The 19,585-nt window shown below is 42.1% G+C and overlaps 1 protein-coding gene across 7 annotated transcripts in view; it reads right to left on the bottom strand.

The window, feature by feature from the left end:
- Nucleotides 1-18,780, bottom strand: part of runx1t1 (RUNX1 partner transcriptional co-repressor 1) — a 90,509-nt gene extending 71,729 nt beyond the window's left edge. The window contains exon 1 of one of the 7 annotated variants that reach the window (XM_078215997.1): nt 18,602-18,780. In XM_078215997.1, the coding sequence (XP_078072123.1) occupies nt 18,602-18,629 (28 nt within the window). In that variant the 5' untranslated portion in view covers nt 18,630-18,780. Of the gene's footprint in view, nt 1-13,775; nt 14,061-17,606; nt 18,344-18,601 lie in introns of those variants that run through there. The other 6 variants (XM_078216001.1, XM_078215996.1, XM_078216003.1 and 3 more) reach the window with 6 other exon arrangements.
- Nucleotides 18,781-19,585: the final 805 nt, after the last annotated feature.

Raw genomic sequence — 19,585 nt, 5'->3', positions numbered from 1 at the left:
TTTAAGATAAGAACTCTTGGGAGACAATGCCCTGAGTCAGAAATAGCAGCTGAAGACACAAAATCACATTTTTGGCCATCTCCCCGTAACTCTATTCAAATGAAAGTTCCTTTCTCCATTTCACCAGCCTTCCTATTCTACTTGATGAATTCCAATTGTTTTGCTGATTAGACCAGGCTGCTTTCTGCCAGCCCTCTGCTCATTTCCTATAGCATTTTCTGGCTATGAGATGACTTTGGCCTCTAGCCTGGATATCAAGCTTTAGGTTGACAAAAACAGGCTTAGATCACAACGAGATAATAAACTACTCTCCCTCGCACAATTAGGATGATTCTGATTTTACAGATGGAAATATGTACTCATTTTGCTTTCCCTTCTTAAGCAAAACAAATACAGCTTTACATTTGATCAATGCAAAAGGCACAAATAACTTTATAATGAAATAGAAACACTTCCGACTGAACTCATGACGATGCACAATACTCAAAAGTGTGGGTGCATGAAGCGCAAGTTTGTGACACAAACACACGTGTTTCAACTGTTTCGGTCTTCCAGATAAGTATTTCCCCATCTAAATTTTTTGCAATTATGAAACTCAAATGATGGTTTACATACATGACGTCATGTAAACATGCGCACTCAGACCTAGATCTGTCACAACAGCTTGCATTTATATAGCAAACTTAATGCAGAAAACCATCTCACACTACTTCCAAGAGGAAAAAAAAACAGCTGACATAGAAACATGGGCCAGAATTCTCCAATGTCGCTCAGCCAAATCTCCATTCACCGCAGTGGGACTGGAGAATCCCAGCCGTGGGCGAGGTCGGAGAATTTCGGCCATAGTCCCAGAATGGAAAATTCTGTCCCACGTCCCGTGGTGTGGGTGGGAACTGGGAATGTTTCCTATCACGGAGGCCGGTGGAAATTCAAGACAAATCGAGCGATTTCGGTCTCATTAATTAACAAAATGTGAGAACACATACCTACCAACTCAAGAACAGCTTCTTCCTCGCTGCCATCAGACTTTTGAATGGGCCTACCATATATTACATTGATCTTCCTTTGCATCCTAGCTATAATTGTAACACTATATTCTGCACCCTCTCCTTTCCTTCTCTCTTATGTACTCTATGAATGGTATGCTTTGTCTGTATAATGCACAAGGAGCAATACTTTTCACTGAATCCCAATACATGTGACAATAATAACTCAATTCAAATCAAATCTATGTAGTCAGAGGCTTCCTGATGCTCTTCGCAGCGGAGCGAGTGGGAGGGAGTATGCCCTGCCATCGTATCCAGACAACATATTGCAAATGCACCTGGACATCACACTTATTCACCGTTGAAGGAGGAGATTGCCCACCGACCGCAAGGATCTCTGCCCTTCACATTCCAAGATGTGTCCCTGGAGTTCTTTCTCAGTGCAGTGGAGGCCAGGTGGGGCCATCCTCAACCCAGAGACTGGAAGGAGGAGATTGAGCCATTACACCAAACCAGCATGGAATGAAGTCTCCACGGAGGTCAGTGCCCAGGACCTCCAACAGAAGTCTGCCCTGCAGCGCAGGAAATGGATGAATTACCCCATCTGCTCTGCCAGATTAAGTGAACCATCAATTCCTCACACAGCGCCAGGGACCCGGGTTCGATTCCCGGCTTGGGTCACTGTTTGTGTGGAGTTTGCACGTTCTCCCCGTGTCTGCGTGGGTTTCCTCCGGGTGCTCCGGTTTCCTCCCACCGTCTGAAAAACGTGCTGGTTAGGTGCATTGACCCTAACAGGCGCCAAAGTGTGGCGACTGGAGGAATTTCACAGCAACTTCATTGCAGTGTTAATGTAAGGCTTACTTGTGACGAATAAATAAACTTTCTGAATGGGAGAGGACACAGGGGCCTCAGTGGCAAAGGTACCATGTGTATGGCCCATACATAAAAGGAGCTACTCAACATTATGAGGTGATGCCTCAAAACCCCACTGCAGTCCATCTAGTCTGCAGGTAGAGAGACCACTGAGGCTCCTTGACTCTTCCACACAGAGCACTCTGATCCTGCCTGGGAGGGTGAGGCACCAGGGAATAAGAGGTTTAGGTGTTAAGCCAGCAAGCATCACTAATCAAATGCCTCTTTGTGCCTTATCCTTCCACCTGCAAAGGCTAACCATTCTGGAAGGTGCTGCCCAGAACCCTTCTGAACAACTTGCAGTGTACCAATTACACGGCACACTATCCAGAGGGTTGTTTGTCAGACTGGAAGCATGAGAAAGATACCTGAAACCCAACTGCTCTCAACCAGAGAGCAGACAGGGAGGAGCTGGCCTGAACTCAAGAGCTTGACTGAATTCAAGCAGCGAGCAGCCCAGCAGTGATGGAGAGGTCAGCAGGCAGCCTCCATCCAGTCATGATGCATGCATATCACATAGTAACCTAAGGGTCATGCATTGCTCCATGTTGGAAGCAGCCACCCACTCTCTCCTCTCTCACTGACAGGTGCTAGCAGGAAGAAGGCAAGGGAACAAGAGGAGACCATGTCCAGCATTTCATCCAGTCCACGGAGGACTGAGGGCATTGGACAGGAGGAAAAAGGTGCATCTGTAGCGGCGTCACATCAATCTCCTGCACCCTCATCAATCGTGAGACACATACCTTCACGGGTGCTGGTTGTAGTTTGGGCTGTGTCTTACATTGTGGTGGTCACCACACGGACATGTATCCATAGCAAGAGAAGGCAAGGTCAGCCAAACTCACTGGCATTCAGAAGACTGCTGGAGAAGAGGCATCTGTGGTGTCAATGTCAGATGATGGGACTCTGGGATTCACCATCCACGGGATGCTGGAGAAATTGCAAGAGGTGGGGAAACATCAGGCAGAGATGTCAGAGGCATTCAACGTGAGGCGAAGGAGTCCATCCGCCTGCTCTCTAATGAAATGGTGCAAACATGCATGCATGTTGAGATCTCTGTTGGAACAGTAATAGACACTATGGAGAATCTGGTCCAGCAGAAAGCCCAGTTTCTGCGGGAGATATACACAGGTCTATATTTCATCGCTGTAGCCATGGGTGAGCAGTTGCAGGCGTTACGTGAGAGGGGGATGGGGCACCTCAAACTCTCTTCAGGAGTCACATTGGGCCCTCAGGCACCAAAAGAGAGGAGGAGTGGCTAGTGGACCTCCCTGAGGGTGCCCTGTCCTTCCGAATCAACCTCGTCTGTGACCCCTTCAGCTTGCCCTGACCTCTGTGATTGCAGAGGGAGCAGCTGTCCCACAACAGGACAGCCAAAGTAAGCCGGGGTCCTCCAGGCCTTAGGTTTCCAGAGGACGCCCGCCAAGGGCCATCCAACACAACAGGGCAAAGAGATCAGCAAGTTGCTACCACGCCTTCTGCAAGTATTGAGGGAGCAGCTGGAAGAAGTGGGAGGGAAAACAAGATGAAGAATTTTGATTTCACATGTGGTTACACAGGTTCACTGATTGTCAATCTTATGATACTTTTGTAAATCTTGTCCAATTGCATTTCACTGAGGTCTGATGTGGTTTATTTGTGATCTAGTCCCTAAGCCTGTGCATGGGCGCTACAACGCAAATTGACCTCCCAGATTCAACATTTCATCTGTCTCCCATTACCCTTCAACCCTCTCCCTTCACTCTACATCCCATGCAGGTGAATGTCAAAGGCCCCAACCTTCTCGAGGAACCCATCCTCGTGACAGTAAATCACCCCTCGCCCCACCATTCTGCTGACCCCCAGAATCTGTCTCTTCTTCTACATCTCCCCCAGCAACCCTCAGCCCGCTTCACCCACCATTGCAGAACCCTCACCCTCACAGCCTACCAACTTCCACTGAACAAAGAACAAAGAAAATTACAGTACAGGTTCAGGTCCATCGGCCCTCCAAGCCTGCAATGATCATGCTGCCTGACTGAACTAAAACCCCCTACTCTTCTGGGGACCATATCCCTCTATTCCCATCCTATTCATGTATTTGTCAAGACGCCCCTTAAAAGTCACTGTCATATCTGCTTCCACTACCTCCAACTGCACCGAGTTTCAGGCACGCATCACCCTCTGTGTAAAAAACTTGATGCCTTTTTCCCTCACCACCCCTCCCTAGATGCAATTCCCTGAATATGCTTCCAGTATTCCTTAATAGACATTACAGACCCCACGCTCTGAGCTCTTTGCCCTCTTTCCTGCCCATACTCATGCCAACCTGCAGATGAATACATGTTCCCATTGTCATTTCATGGCGCAGGATACCAAGTTTTCAGTTCACACCGCACTATTCCCTACCCACCCTCCATCAAACCTGCTGTAGAAGGTACTGTACATTCCATAGTTACAATACTGGGAATGGGTGCCCAAAATACTAAAATAGCTTCACCTTTAAAAAAGATTATTTGATCACTGCAGTACAACTAAACAGCATTCAAATCACTGTGGTTCATTGAAATGCACCATACATTTTTATCTTTCAACATAATGGATTACAAAAGCATGATCTTTCTTTATCTCATAATGGGTTTCTTTGGTGCCCAACAAAACACTTGCCATTCTTGCAACACAGTCTGCTACAAATTGTGAAAAAAATCTCCAAGATCAGGTCTAAGTTATGCATTCAAGAAAAATGAACATGGATGTATCAACCAAATCTGAAAGTTATGTTTCTAACAGAACAATCCAAGAATAATGCTTACACCAACGAGAAGCTAGGAGACAAATGATCAACAATAGCATCCACACTGAAGAAAAGAAATGGTGCAAGCTGCAAGGGTATACGTTTTAGTAAAGAAAATTGCATTTGTATAGCTCCTTTCATGACCATCGAACATCTTAAGCACATTAAAGCCAAGAGGTACTTCTTGAAGTGTAATCCCTGTTGTAATGTAGAAACTTAACAGTCAATTTGCATACAGTAAGCTTGCACAAGCAGTAATATGGTAATGAGTGGATAATCTGTTTTTCTGATGTTGATTGAGGGATAAGTATTGGCCAGGACACCAGAGATTGTTCTTCTGCCCTTCTTCAATACAGCACTTTGCAATGTTTTACATCCGTCCGAGAAGGCAAACATCTTGCTTTAACAGCTCTTTGGAAAGATGAAGATTACCTGTACGAGGTAATTAACAGAACAACCTCCACATAAATGAAAGGAAGAAAGCTTCAGTTTTCCAAAACTCAATGAAGAACAGGCTAGGTTATACTGATCATTCACACCATTGTAATGACTGGGCCTCCATTTTTGCTCCAACGCTACCAGGCAACAGTGAAAAGAAGGCAACTCCGAAAGAGTTATGAAGGATTTTGAGAGGGTAAACAATGAAAAATCATTTCCACTGGTTAGCAGATCATGAGGGTAAACACCGAAAGATTGTTTCCACTGGGTGGCAAATTGTTCGATGTCAACTTGTGTTAGTTCATAGAACCTTGTCTCTAAATCAGGCATTTGTGGATTCAAGCCCCATGATAATCCAGGTCCACACTTCAGTTCAATACTTCAGATGTGCTGCATTACCAGAGGTGCTGTCTTGCAGATGAGACCTTAAAATCAAGCCCTATCTGCCAATCATGTGGGCAGAAAAGATTCTATGTACCATTTGAAGAGGAACAGGAAATAGTCCGAATGTCCTGACCAACATTTCCTTCCACTGCCAAAAACAGATCATCTTGTCATTCTTTCATTTTCTGGTTAGAGAGAGTTTGCTGTGTGAAAATTGGCTTATGTGTTTGAGTACAAGTAATAATAGTGATTGCATCAATTGGAAGCACTTTGGTCTGAGAACACAAAAGATGCTATAAAAACATTAGATTATCCTTTCTTGAACAAGTGGGCACAGATTGAACATTATCACAAGTAGAGCAAAGAAGAATGTGGGATGATATTTTCCTATTCAGGGTTTATTATCACAAGTGACTATTGAGGCAGATACTATTACATCATGTAAAATGGTTTTGAACAAAGTGCCCGAACGAGAATACATAATGGTGACAGAGCAGCAAAAAGGAATTAGAATAAATTGCTGCAACGTTGTTGTATCAATACAGGGGCAACATATTGAACGAGCCTTTTATCTGCTGCCAATTCCACCCGTTTAATGCTTGGGCCACAAAAAAACCACCTCGAGAGACACATTGTGAAAGGTACAGCACCTCTCCCAGCAAACATCAGGAAATATCCAGGACAACATATATTGCCAGTTTATAATGACAAATTCTGGATGCTCAACTGCTGATATCTACCTCACAATGCAAATGTGGCAAATTCCAGAGCACAAGAAATCAAAAGTTGTTTCAAGTAGCAACAATTTCACAATCTAACTCAAACACAAATTATTTGCAGATTTGCCAAATTCTAATAAATAGCTAAAGGTACAAATCCCTGCTGACAATAATTTCACCAAAAATCTCAATGTAGACACAAAACAGGAAATGCTGGCATTTTCCACTAAATTTATCAACTTGTGGAATTTCACCCCCTGGCTTTTTACTTTAAAATATTATTGAAACACAAAAAGGTAAGTACCATAGGCCATAACATAGACCAGATTTTCGTCAGAAAATGCAGCAAATTGAAATGTTATCATTCTATTATACACAAATCATCATTTTTCTTACCGGCTCTTCTGATAGAATGCAAGCCATGAGCTGAATTTTCCTGGCCCCATGGTGCCCGGCTTGGAGATGGGAGGAAGGGGGAAAACAGCTGGGGGCTGCGGCTGCGGTATCTCCCTGATACATTCCTGCCATTGTGAAGTGCTGGGCTGGGGAAGTGGTTGTCCATTCCATGAGGTAGTTGGTCAACTTGCAAAGTTAAAACCTCAATTTAGGGAAATTCTACACCCCTTGGCCATTCTACCAAAAGTGAAGCAATATCCCCCACTCCACCCCCACAATGTCCAGACGGCACTAGCCAATGGTTATCACTGCGCCATTAGAGTCAGAGGCTCCATGCCACAAAGAGGGGGTCTGCATTCGCAACTGGGACCAAGACTGTTCTGGTTTTTACTCTGCTCCAATTCACCTATTACTTCTGTGCAGGCCAGGGAGCTTGCATTCGCTAACTTGCATCGGCAGTGCCCCAATCCCTATCAGTGGGGCTATGTGGCTGTATAGCTGGCCCCTTTAAGGGGCGTACATTGGGCAATTGGGTCATATGACCCTTCCAATGTGGAATGAGCATGGAGAGCGCAGGTTAATGCAACCAGAGTGGATGCTAGAGCTGGAAGTGTTAGCATTGTGAAAGTACTCTGTATAGTTATGTGTTTGTAAATAAACAGTTATAGTTCGTTATACTAACTGGTGGTCACCAATCCTTACAGTTACTACATTGGCGGCGAGATAAATCAGAGTAACTCCATTTGCAGTAAGGAATTCAAAGAGCACCTTGTTGCAAGACTGCAGATCGATCCAAGCCTTAAGAGGGAGCAAACATCCTTCTCTTTGGGAAATTAGAAGTCTTCGGCGTGACCACTGAGAACTAGGTACAGTATGTGGAACGTGTGGAGTATTTTTTCAGAGCTAATGGAATAGAGGGAGAGGATAAGAAGAAAGTCATTTTACCTAACTCATGTGGGACCCAGATACATAACTCGATCTGAAGTTTAATGTCCCCAGATGCTCCTGACACAAAGACATTTGCATGGATGGTGGAGCTAGCAAAGGGCATTGCCATCCTTAAGCCTCGATAACACAGCAAAGATATAAGTTGAACTCAGTGGGGAGGGCCCTGGGAAGACCATTACAACCTTCGTAGACAGCATGTTAAGAGATCGATTGATATGTGGTGTAAATAATGCAACTGTACAAAGGAAATTGTTGGCTGAGTCTGAGTTGAGTTTTAAGAAGATGATGAAAATGGAGACAGTGATAGGAAGCACCGAGAAGGGCGCTCAGGAGTTAGAAAACAAGCAAAGCACCAGTTAGATTGGGAAACTGCAAGAAGCCAGGGTGCAGGATCAAGTTCAAGCAGTGAGTTGAATACAGAAGCAGGAAGAATCACAAAATACCACACATTTAGGCAACATAGGAGTACCACAGAGTACTTTTGATGGGGGGAGGCCACTCCCGAGAAGTGTGTAGATTTAGAGGAGCAGAGTGTTTCAGGTGTAGAAAAGGGGCGGCACAGTGGTTAGCACTGCTGCCTCACAGCACCAGGGACCCTGGTTCGATCTTGGCTTGGGTCTCTATCTGTGTGGAGTCTGCATGTTCTCCCCATGTCTGTGAGGCTTTCCTCTGGGTGCTCTGGTTTCTTCCCACATTCCAAAGATGTGCAGGGTAGGTTGATTGGCCATGTTAAATTGCCCCTTAGTGTCAGGGGGACTAGCTAAGGTAAATGTGTGGGGTTATGGGGATAGGGCCTGGGTGGGATTGTGATCGGTGCAGACTCGATGGGCCGAATGGCCTCCTTCTACACTGTAAGGATTCTATGATTCTAAAAGAAAAAGATCATTTGAATCACAAATGTAAAAGCAAGCAGGGCCAGCCCAGTACAAGCTGAGTAAATAATCTAGCCCTACTGCACAGCATGGAGAAATGACCAACAGGGGAACAAAATGTTATGTCATTAAACAATGTGGAAGCAGGAAGAGTAGATCGCATCACAGAGGTAGACACGGCGGCGTCAGCTGCTGTTCTGAGTGCGCGGACCTGGTATGTTAAAGAAAGAGTTCAACACTTGAAGTTGATGAACACAGCCGTTAGATTAGTTACGTATACCAGAGAAGCCATAAAGATAGCAGGAACAACTACAATCCCTGAGGGTTACAGACAGCAATCGGCACAGCTACCGCTGATGGTGGTGTTGGGCCAAGGACCAAGTTTAATGGGACATGATTGGCTCCAGGAGATTAAGTTGAACTGGCAGAGATCTTTAAGATAAAAGAAAGTGGCCTGCACAAGGTCATTGGGAAGTACCAAGAAGTATTCCAAGAAGATTGAAAGATTAAAGGATTGCAAGCTAGATCCAGAAGCCACACCAAGATTTTTCAGAGCAAGTTCTGTGCCTTATACATTAGTGGAAAAAGTAGAAATGGAGCTGAAATGACTGGAAGATTTGGGCATTATCAGGGCTGTACAATTTGCAGTGTGGGCAGCGCCCATCCTGCCAGTGGTTAAACTAGACAAGACCATCCATATCTGCAGGGATTACAAGCTGATGGTAAACCAAGCTGCAAAACTGGATAGGTACCCAAATCCAAAATAGAGGATTTATATGCGAAGTTGGCTGGGGGTCTGGCATGTACCAAACTGGGCATGAACTACACTGTCCAACAGTTAGAACTAGATGACACACCAAAAGCTTATGTCACCATAAATACACATAAAGGGCTGTATCAATATACATGCCGACCATTTGGGGTTTTGTTGGCTTGCACCATCGTTCAGCGAAGTACGGAGAGTTTGCTGCAGGGTTTGCCCAGAGTTATCATCTATTTTGCTGATGTCCTAATAACAGGGTCCACCAAGGAGGAACATTTGGCAAATTTGGACAAAGGTTTATTAGTGGAAGCCCATTTGAATTCGATGGAGGTATTTGAAACGAGGTCCACAACTTCATTGGCCACAGTCGAGAAATTGCGGCAATCTTTCACCACCCATGGCATACCAGAAGTACTTGTCTTGGACAAAGGGATGGCATTCACAAGTGCTGAATTCCAGAAGTTCATGACATTGAATGGTGTAAAACATATCCAAACTACGCTTTATCACTCCTCTTCAAATGGATTGGCCGAACGCACAATTTAGACTTTCAAGATTGGCATGAAGAAGCAACCACCTGCATCACTAGAAACTAAGATAGCACAATTCCTATTAGTCTATAAAACCACCCCACATACCACACTGGAATAGCTCCAGCTGAGCTCCAGATGGGCCCAAACTTAAGAACTAGGTTGAGCCTTATGGTTCCCAAATCGGTGGGGAGGGTGGAGACAAGGCAGAGTTGTCAAAAAAGGAACTATGATTCGTCAAAAGTGGAAACAGCATTTGAGGTGGACGATCCAGTTTTTTGTAAAGGACTTTGGAGTGGACCAAGTCTGGTCACAGGAGTTGTTGTGGCCAGAACAGGGGCACTATCCTATGAGGTGAAAGTGCAGGGGAAGTTTTGGAAAAAACACAAAGATCATTTGCAGGGACAGGAGCCATCCCAAGAGCCAGTGCTACAACAAGTAGTCTTGTTGCTTGTCCAAGGAATGAAGTGACTGATCGGCCAAAGTGCTGCCCCCAATGAAATGGAGGGACTAGTGGGAAGTGAGGCACAGATTCCAGAAGAGAGTCCTAGTGAAGCAAGTCCAACTGAAACCACCTCAACAGTTGAATCTCAACCAGTTGAGCCACATCTCTTCCAGAGAAAGAGAAAGCCCCTCGACAGACTGAGTTTCTGATAAACTGTGTTAAAAATGTTCATTATTGCTATCATTTTGGAAATTTAGTAAGTTATGTATTATATAATAAGGGACTTAAAGGGGGAGGGATCTAGTAGCTGGCCCCTTAAAGGGGCGTACATTGGGAAGATCATGTGACTCGATCGTCCAATGTGGAACGAGCACAGGGATCTCAATGCAGAGCATGGGCTTTTGCAGCCAGAGTAAATCCGAGAGCTGGAAGTGTTAACATTGTGAAAGTGCTCTATTTATTTGCTTGTAAATAAACCAATATAGTTTGTCATACGAACTGGTGATCACCAATCCTTGCAATTACTACAGTGGCTCGAGAGCTACTGGCCCTAGGATTCCTGCCAACAGCATTGAGTGCATGCCTGTACACCTTAATAGGATGGCAAACCTGGAGGCAGCCAATTAGGAGTCCAGCCCCTGGATGACTGTGACAGCGGCCTCACTGTCAGCATGCATGGATTCGGAATTCCCACTTTGACCCAAAGTCAGAGGATGTCGGTGGGAAAATTCAGCCCCATATGTTTACCTAGATTGAAACCCAAATTTTCCTTATGAGAAAGAAACTGCCTATTTTTTTGATAAAATGGTTCTTGTGGCTCTGACATTATGTAAAAAAAAGATGCCAACTGAGGACTTTTTATGACAGATGGTAATGTAATCAGTTGCATACACAAGATTTTTTTGATTGATTCCGACCATATGCTAAAATGTACTCATTTTGGAAAAGCTTTGCTTTGCCAGACAAGGGCTTTAAAATTGTACTATTATATATACAATTTAGTTCTGATGCATATACATATTGGCTACACTAACATCAAATTGATTTTATTACAGGAATAAAATTGAAAAAAAACTGTACACACATTGTTATTTCTTATTCCATTAATATGAGAAATCTAGTCATTGACTGTGTCTGCAGCATACGGTGCTTAAACCATGAATACGTTTGCTTTGTGCAAAATTTTTCTCATCTGATTTCATCTGTGAGAGACTCTCCCTGGAGGATGGGAAGAGAGAACCAATTATATCCACAGGCTGACTTCTCAAAAAAAAAATGAAGGCATCTGTTTCATGCCAACAACCTCCACATGCAAGAAAATATAACTTTGAAGGCATCTGCGTTCATGCTCGATAGTCACAGATCTTGGGCACCATTGTAATTGCCCAGCTGCAAACATGATTTTCTGATTTCATCTGCTGTGCATTTGACCATGAAAGCAATGTAGCAAACCAAGTTTCAAAAAGCCTTCGGGCAACTCAATACCAATTAAACACAAAAATATTATAATTTTTCTTCTCCTGCTTTGGTCTGATGGGTCCCACCAAACCTTCCTCCTCCTTTCAGAATATTCCTACAAGTATTTTAATTGTACCTGTACAGTTCATTGTTGTGTTGATTATTTTAAACTGCATTACTAATGCAATCAGTGGACTCGAGCAGCAAGCTATCAAGGCATTACTTGAGCAAGTACTCTCCTGCTCAGTGGAGTTTGCTATTTTAGAGGGCATTTAGTTTTCAAAATTGATTTTTCATACAGTGGGTCGCACTAATATTTTCCATCACCTTTCAATACCTCACATCTTTCACTTCATTTTTTGAAACGAAACATTTGTTTTGTATCGCTGATTAAAAGTGTACAAACTTTGTGCATGCAAAAATACTGAAATCGTAATAAAATGTTTCTTTCAGGAAAAATTGATAGTACGGAATTTATGCGCCATTTGAAGGTTGGAAAATTAAAACATCATTTACCAAACTGCAGATGAGAAAGGCAGCGCCTAGAATTGGAAACTTGTAGTGTTTCTTGGGGAACTGAGATTTCAGAATCAACTGCTTTTACTCTCAGCTCCAATCCTGCTAAATCACAAAATTCAATAAAATTGAGTTAAGATACAGTGGGCGAATGCTATAAGACACACACTGCTCACACACTTCCAACAAGGTAAGTCAAGAGCAGGATCCATTTTAAAAGCTGGAACATCCGTGTGAATGCCACTTTAAAACTGAAATCAAATAAATAAATAATCCAGGTACCTACTTGCGACCACAGTATTGGCACAGTTAAGTACATCATTGCAAAAGGCCTATCATGTCTTAAAAAAAACAAAAGGTGCCGCCACCACCTTCAGATTCTCTCCATGATAATCGGGACAAGGAAGATACCATGAAGTGACAAGTTACCACCAAGATTCTCTGAAGATGTATTTTTGGCTATTTTGAAAACTCAGGCTACTTAGACCAATAAAAATCACTTTATTTATAGGGGGATTCACTGCAATATTCAAAATGGAACAGATGTTGTCAGTTTAGCAGAATAGCTCTTCAAACTTTGCACAAATTGATAACAGAAAATGGATTGCTCTTTCTTTTATCACATTCATTTTCAATCGACACTTTTTAGCCTTGAAATAATTTGCACATGGCTTTCATCTCGGCAGCACCTGCTGATCAAACAGAAGCTAAACAATTTTGTGAAAATCATACAAACCTCAGCCTCGAACATTATTAAAAGTCATCCACATATCAACAATTACATGACAGATAATTCAGACAGGCCAGGATTACATTTGGCTTTAAATTTCCATCTTCACTTTTATTGCATAATAAAATACACGGAACGATTAAAGAAGCTTTAAATTGTTAGAAGCCGGCATATTTGTATCTTGAGTAATGTAATACCCTTGTTCAAATAATAACCCCCTAGGAAGAATCTGCAAACATCAAATGGGTTGTCTAAGGACATAAAAGGTCAGTTACAGCAATATTTGTGTACTGTAACCAGTGAGATCCTAAAATATCTCATCGCAGACCGAGACAGCCACAAACACAAAATGTCAATATGCTCAGAAGTAATGATTTCTATTGTCTCAATATATTGACTAGTTGTAATTCTTCCCTAAAATACAAATATTTATTCCATGCAAAAAAAACTCAATTAATCTTTTCCTATTCTATTTTTTTGAATTGTAATAAATCCAGATATAAACATTTTTACATGTGTTGTAGGGTGTTAGTGCACTGTTACCTATACTTAAACAAATCCACACTGGTCTCTTTAGCTTCTCCAGCAGACAATATAACAGAGCGAGTGCTATCAAATGTATGCCATCAAAAATAAAAGACAAAGGCTTTCTGCCTCTTCATTCAAGAGCTTTATTGGTTTTCTGTGAGAGGCAAGACTATTTTCAGGCAATTTACACATAATGAAATAGCAAATCAAGTCATTACCCTGACCATATTCTTTAGTATTCTAATGGTTATAAAGCCACATCAATAAATAATCCTTTGTTCTCCATTATCATCTCCCAGTACTTAGTTCTACACTATAGAAAGCAGTCGAGATGGAATGCTAAACCCAATTAAAGATAACGACTCTGGTAATCTCACCTTTAGAAGTCCTGCAGAAATGGTTTAGGCGATGTCAGATACTGTCAAGACCAGGAATGATACCTAACCTTGTCAAAAGGCAGCTTTTCTTCAGTGTTAATCTTTAAATGTAAATTCACTGCCAGCAAGAGGAGCAGCAGATAACAGGTTACATCTTCACTCCCAGCCTTATCGACTTATGCATCTCCTCCAAATACTGAAAGCACCTATTCATGGAGATTACCTTCTGGCAGAGTGCACACCAGCACAACGGGTTTGTATTCATTAAACACACTTCCTCGGCTTATCTAAAATAAAAGGCTCGTCATGATGGCACATTGTGTGTGAAGGGAAGGCAATGTGCATTAGAGTGATTACAATATCAGCTCAGCCCAGATGGATCCAGGAAAATAAACAGAGGGTGTGTGAGAAGTTAATTGGCAACTCAAAGGGAAAACACGGACTGAGGATTATAGAAAATGGACTCCCGGCCAACTGCAGCCGGGCAGGACACCTGTCACCTGGTGGAAAGCTGCTCAAATTGTGAGAGCACATTGCCATAATGTGAGTGGAAAAGCAGAACTGTAATAAAAAAGGAGCTGATGAAAAGCTTGGCACCACTATGAATATGGCAGATAAAAGAGGTCTGTCACAAATCCTCAACTAATCCAATAACACGGAAGCCTCATTGATATGACTGTGGACACGACAGACTAAAATAATATTCAACTGAAAAAAGTGACCTTGTGAGAACAGCTTTACCCCAGACAAATTATTTCCTTGAATTTTAGGATTACAGTAGCAGCTTTTATTATAAGAAGCTTTTGCGTGTATTGCCAAAAAACATTAACCTCAAAATGGAATGAGCATCAAAAATATTCATGTAGTTATCATACGGCCACATTGCATTTTGCTGAGGACAAACATGCCCGTCCTAAATATTCATTTTCTAGAAGTGTTGGAGTAATCACCGACAGCAAATACTCATATTTCATTTCTTTGACCCTAATCTATAATTAGTGTGGACTGACAGGTGCAAGCCCTCTACACTTGCAGATGGTTACTGAAGTTGGGCAAAGTGACTTGTTCTGTTTGAACACCATGTAAATAGCCCTTAGTATATACAATTACCCATAACAAATTAAACTGATGTTCCCTCAATTATATGCCCACCAAACACAAACCTAACCAATATGCTGTTAATAAGGCATATATGACAAATTTAAAAATAGGAATAATGTGGTAATATTAAAATAATCATAGTGTGTTTTAATTATCTCAAAAACATATATACTCTTCCCTCATTTAACAGAAGTATAAAAATATGAAAATTAGATAAAATTTGCAACAGCATGTCATTATTATTAAAGCTTAAGCAACAATCAGTGTTAATGTCTTTGCCTATAATTTATTTCATGATTAGAGCTCAAATAGTTGCATACTAGATCCACTTCATAGATTCTGTAGAGATTTCAAACCTATAATGTATGGCTACTGAGGTAGTGAAATTCTTTGAAAAGATAGCTTTCTTAAAAAGTGGTAAGTGTCAAATAGTATATTCGCAAAGATAATCCTGGTGTGGATGTTATATTGCTCTGTTCTGAAAAAGCACCAATTCCAACACTGTACTTTCACTAGGGGATGCTGTTCCTTCTCCTTCCCAGAGTAAATTCTGGACCCAATGACATCATTGTACTCTGCACTGGCTCATAACATGCAGTATTTACATACATCAAAATTCTGTTCAGTGTTATATGGCACAGCTAGAGTTCCAGCAAACTACAGTCATGTCACTGGATCCAAAATGTAGTGCAGGGAGGACAAGAAAAAACTTCAGTGCTTTAATATATTTCTTCAAGCAACAGTGTTTGGTGCATCAACTATTGATATTTAGCATTTTTAAAAATGTTACATAATTCATAAATTTAAGATAAGACAAAAGCACATTTTTGCTGCAATGACATCTTGGACTCGTGAAAGAAAGATAGTGAAGGATTGCTGCTGGCATGTTAAGATTTGTGTCCCATATGTAATTGTTTCTTGAATTGAACAGTTGACTGATTAAATTAAAACTAGGAATTGTCACATCCCGAGGATGAAATACTCACACCTTTGTAATTAAGGCCATGATCAAATTTTATTTTTAAATAATGTACGTTCTTTAAATATAATGCAAATGTAAATCTATTTCAGCCTCATTCAGCATTTAGCCTCATTGATGACCGTGGACACAACAGACTAAAATGACATTTTTTTCCAGGAAAACAAAATCCTATTATTTTTATGTCACTGTGACCCACCATCCAGAAAGACAGAAACAAACTTGATTGAAATGTTTTAGGATGCAACAGGTGGGAAACAGGCTTCCTGACCAAAACCCCCAGAAATGCACTTGGAAAGAATTCCAGTACTAGAACTATAACAGAAAATTATTAAATTGTTCTTAGATACAAAATAGGTGAAATGCGAGTTAATTTAAGCGACGCTTTGATTAGGCCAAACTAAGAAAAGCTACTCATTGGAAACAGTTGAATATGCAACTAGTTGAGAATTTCAAAATAAGTACTCCCTAAATTCAAATGTTATGCTGCTGATAAGACATATCTGATACACATTCATAAAAATATGCTCCCGATTTTTGTATAAACTAACATTCAGATTTTGCCAAACCACAAACATCAATTGCTTATCCACATATATTACCTGCTCGTGATCATGAGAACTAGCCTCCCCAAACATTCAAGTTCTAAGTCACCTTTTATTTAACTGATAAGGCATCTTGATCACAGCACATGACAAGTTCCCACAGAACAAAGACCAAGTGTTTTAATTGAAATCCAAAGCTCAAAACAATATATTAACCTTCCATTTAACAACCAAAAGATCTCCATTAATGAACTGCATTGGGAAAATCATGAAAGTGAATCAAAAAGATGAAACTGTCAATTGTGACAGCTAATGTTTTCAAATGCAAAACTGCAGATGCCAACTTTCTTTCAGTTTAAGCTGCTCGCAAGTGATGCAGTCACTAAGAATCTTAATGAATTGAGCTTTGCATTGAATGCCCTGCATTTAGAGCACATCTCTTGTATAAGGGGAAAACAGGATTTGACAGGAAAGGGTGGTCAGAGCTGACTGCCCTGCAACTCACTCTCCAGGTTGAGCTATTTTCCCTCTTGCCCCTTTCTGTTATTGCTGTATCACATAATTGTAGCCGTTTCAAAACAAAGCCAGATGTAAAGCTTCCTAGATAACAGGATTAAGTGCCAAAAATAGACCAACAAAAGCCCATCAACAAGCAAGTTAAATAGTAGTTAATAGATCAAATTACTACAAAGATCAAACGAATCAATTGAAGATTTCTACATCATATTTTGTCATACTTCCAAGCAAATGGACTTTCTGATTTTTTTTGTGGAAAATAAAAGCATGAATGGGGATATGTTGTTTTGACAGAAGGAGGAAGGTCAAGTGAAGACCATGATTGTTCGAGGTAATTAATCTAAAAGTGCACAATCCTGTTCAGTCTGAGTAGACAGAAGACAATATAGGTAAGCTTCTTAAAAATAGTTTGTTATGCAATTTCACAATCACTATCTGGTGTTTTATGCCTCTTTCTTCAAACAACTTGGTGAATGGTGCAAACATACAAACATTTAATTCAGATTCAGCACATATGCTCGCGAAAAATGATTACAACAGAAGTCATAGCTCAACCCCCCCATCCCCAAAAAAAGTCTTTATCACTGCACTAGCTTAACGAATAACTTACTGCTTAAATAGAAGTGCCAAATTAATACCGGTGGGGAGATATCAGTAATAGCAGAGCAAATGCTGCAAAATCACACTTACTTTGATAAGATCCAGAGATTCCAACCATTCGCCTATTTATTAAATTATAGAAGTTCCAGAGCTTGGCCAGAGAGGGGGGAAAAAACTTGAGAGGAAGGGAGGAATGCAAGTTTCTCCCTGCAGCCAGAGGCAGATCCGTCAGCTCCAAAAGTGAAGAAAATGCTGCAAACTTTCCCAACACAAGAAGGTTTATTGTAAACTTCAGGGGTAAGGGAGAGGGAAAGGAAGAAAAAAAAACTGTCTCGAAAGAAAAAAAAATACGAACGAGTTTTTCCTTCAGACCCCAGCAGGCTCAGGATCGTCGCGATGTCAGGAAGAGAAAGTCCAGGCAGGCGCCCTCCATGGATGTGCCGCAGAGACAGTGTGGCTTCAGCAAGCTCCCAGCTGAATGAGGGAAGGAGAGTGTGGAGAGCAGCCTGGACTCTGGGGGGGCTGCTTACTCACTGCCCAGGTGCAGAGTGGGTGGGGTTTAGCCAGGGGGGAGTTGAAAGAGGTAGAGCAGACATCTGTGTCGTGAAGGGGTGAGGAGGTCAAGTATATGTTAACAATAAACTGGCAGAGTGTCTCCCTCTCCCTCTCTCTGTGTGTGCCTGCAGCCTGATCTCTCGCTGCCTGCTTTCCCCGGCTGCCGGCACCTCTCAGTGGGAAGGGCTGCTGCTTGCATTCGAGCTTTTCAAACACTTTTCCTTCTCTGCTGCCATCTGCTCCTGCCTCCAGAGCTCCTCTCCCTGTGTCTTATCGCGATCTGCTATTAAAAAACGGGACTTCCAGAATCCAGCTCCACTGAATGCATCATAATCCACCCCCACCCCCTCTCTATCTGCTGGCTTCTTTCCAGTCTGTTAGCTTTATTCACCCCCCCCCCCCCCCACACACACACACACTAACATTCAGCTAAACGATACGAAACACAGCTGCTACATTTTCCATTCTGATTATTTTTTGCATGCACAACACGGTTTTAGAACATAACTTGAAATCCTTAATTTACATACATTCTCTTATGTGGAAGATGCAGGTCATTTGCACAGTACCTCAACTGCATGGGCCAGATGAAGGGTTCCACCAAGGTGCACTGAACTATCAAGGCTGATCCTGTGTTGTTCTTTCAGTGAGCAGGGCCCCCGCAAGCTGGGGCGGGTTTTGCCCTCAGCGCCGGCTTCTTGCCTTGTCTGCACACAGGATGCAGCGCTCGCCCCGCCTGCCAGGGGAAGCCGCTGCCCTCCCAGAGCCAGGCGCTCAGTCCCCACCTGCTGGGCTCTGCCACCTGCTCCACAAACAACAAGAAAATAACACCCGTTGCTGCCAACCCTGGTCCATCTATCCAAGACAATAATACTCTTCACAAGATAAGGGGCCAACACTCCAGCTGAACTGACATTGACTTTAACTGCTGCCTTCAGGACCTGAAGGTACCACACACGCTCCCATGTGTCACACAGATACTTTTAAAGTGTCGCATCTCCTGATACCTCCCAAATAAAACAGCAATTTTAAATTGCACTGTGCATTTGTAGGTGATAGTCAATAAACAAACAATACATCAGGCAGCACGGAATAGGCTATCCGTTTTAAAAATCTGAATATTGGGGGGAGGGGGCATATTACTGCCATGCCCCCCCCCCTCCCCCAAGATGAATTTCTAGCCCATAGTATTCAGGAAAGATTGTTTAATACTTATGAAGCAGCGTGAATTCTCAATTAATTGTCTACGGTTGTAATAACAGTATTCCAAAAAGAGTGGGATATAAACAGACAGTTGGTGCTGTTCTATACTGCACGTGGAACAAGCAAGGGATGTTAAAAGTGAATAATTTAACATTTGCTTTTTGATGAATACACACCTGTCAATTCTAGACAGTTTGTTTGCCATCACATTGCAAGGACTTGCTGCAGATACAGGATGCATTTTGTTATATAATACCACCTGGTATAAAGCTTTATTTATAAATGTACAACCTAACATATTCTGATGCAAT

Source organism: Mustelus asterias, chromosome 7 (assembly GCF_964213995.1).
Source record: "Mustelus asterias chromosome 7, sMusAst1.hap1.1, whole genome shotgun sequence".
In the NCBI taxonomy this organism is placed as follows: domain Eukaryota; kingdom Metazoa; phylum Chordata; class Chondrichthyes; order Carcharhiniformes; family Triakidae; genus Mustelus; species Mustelus asterias.
Note: the sequence above shows the minus strand (reverse complement) of the source record. Positions and strands in the feature narration are given on the sequence as shown.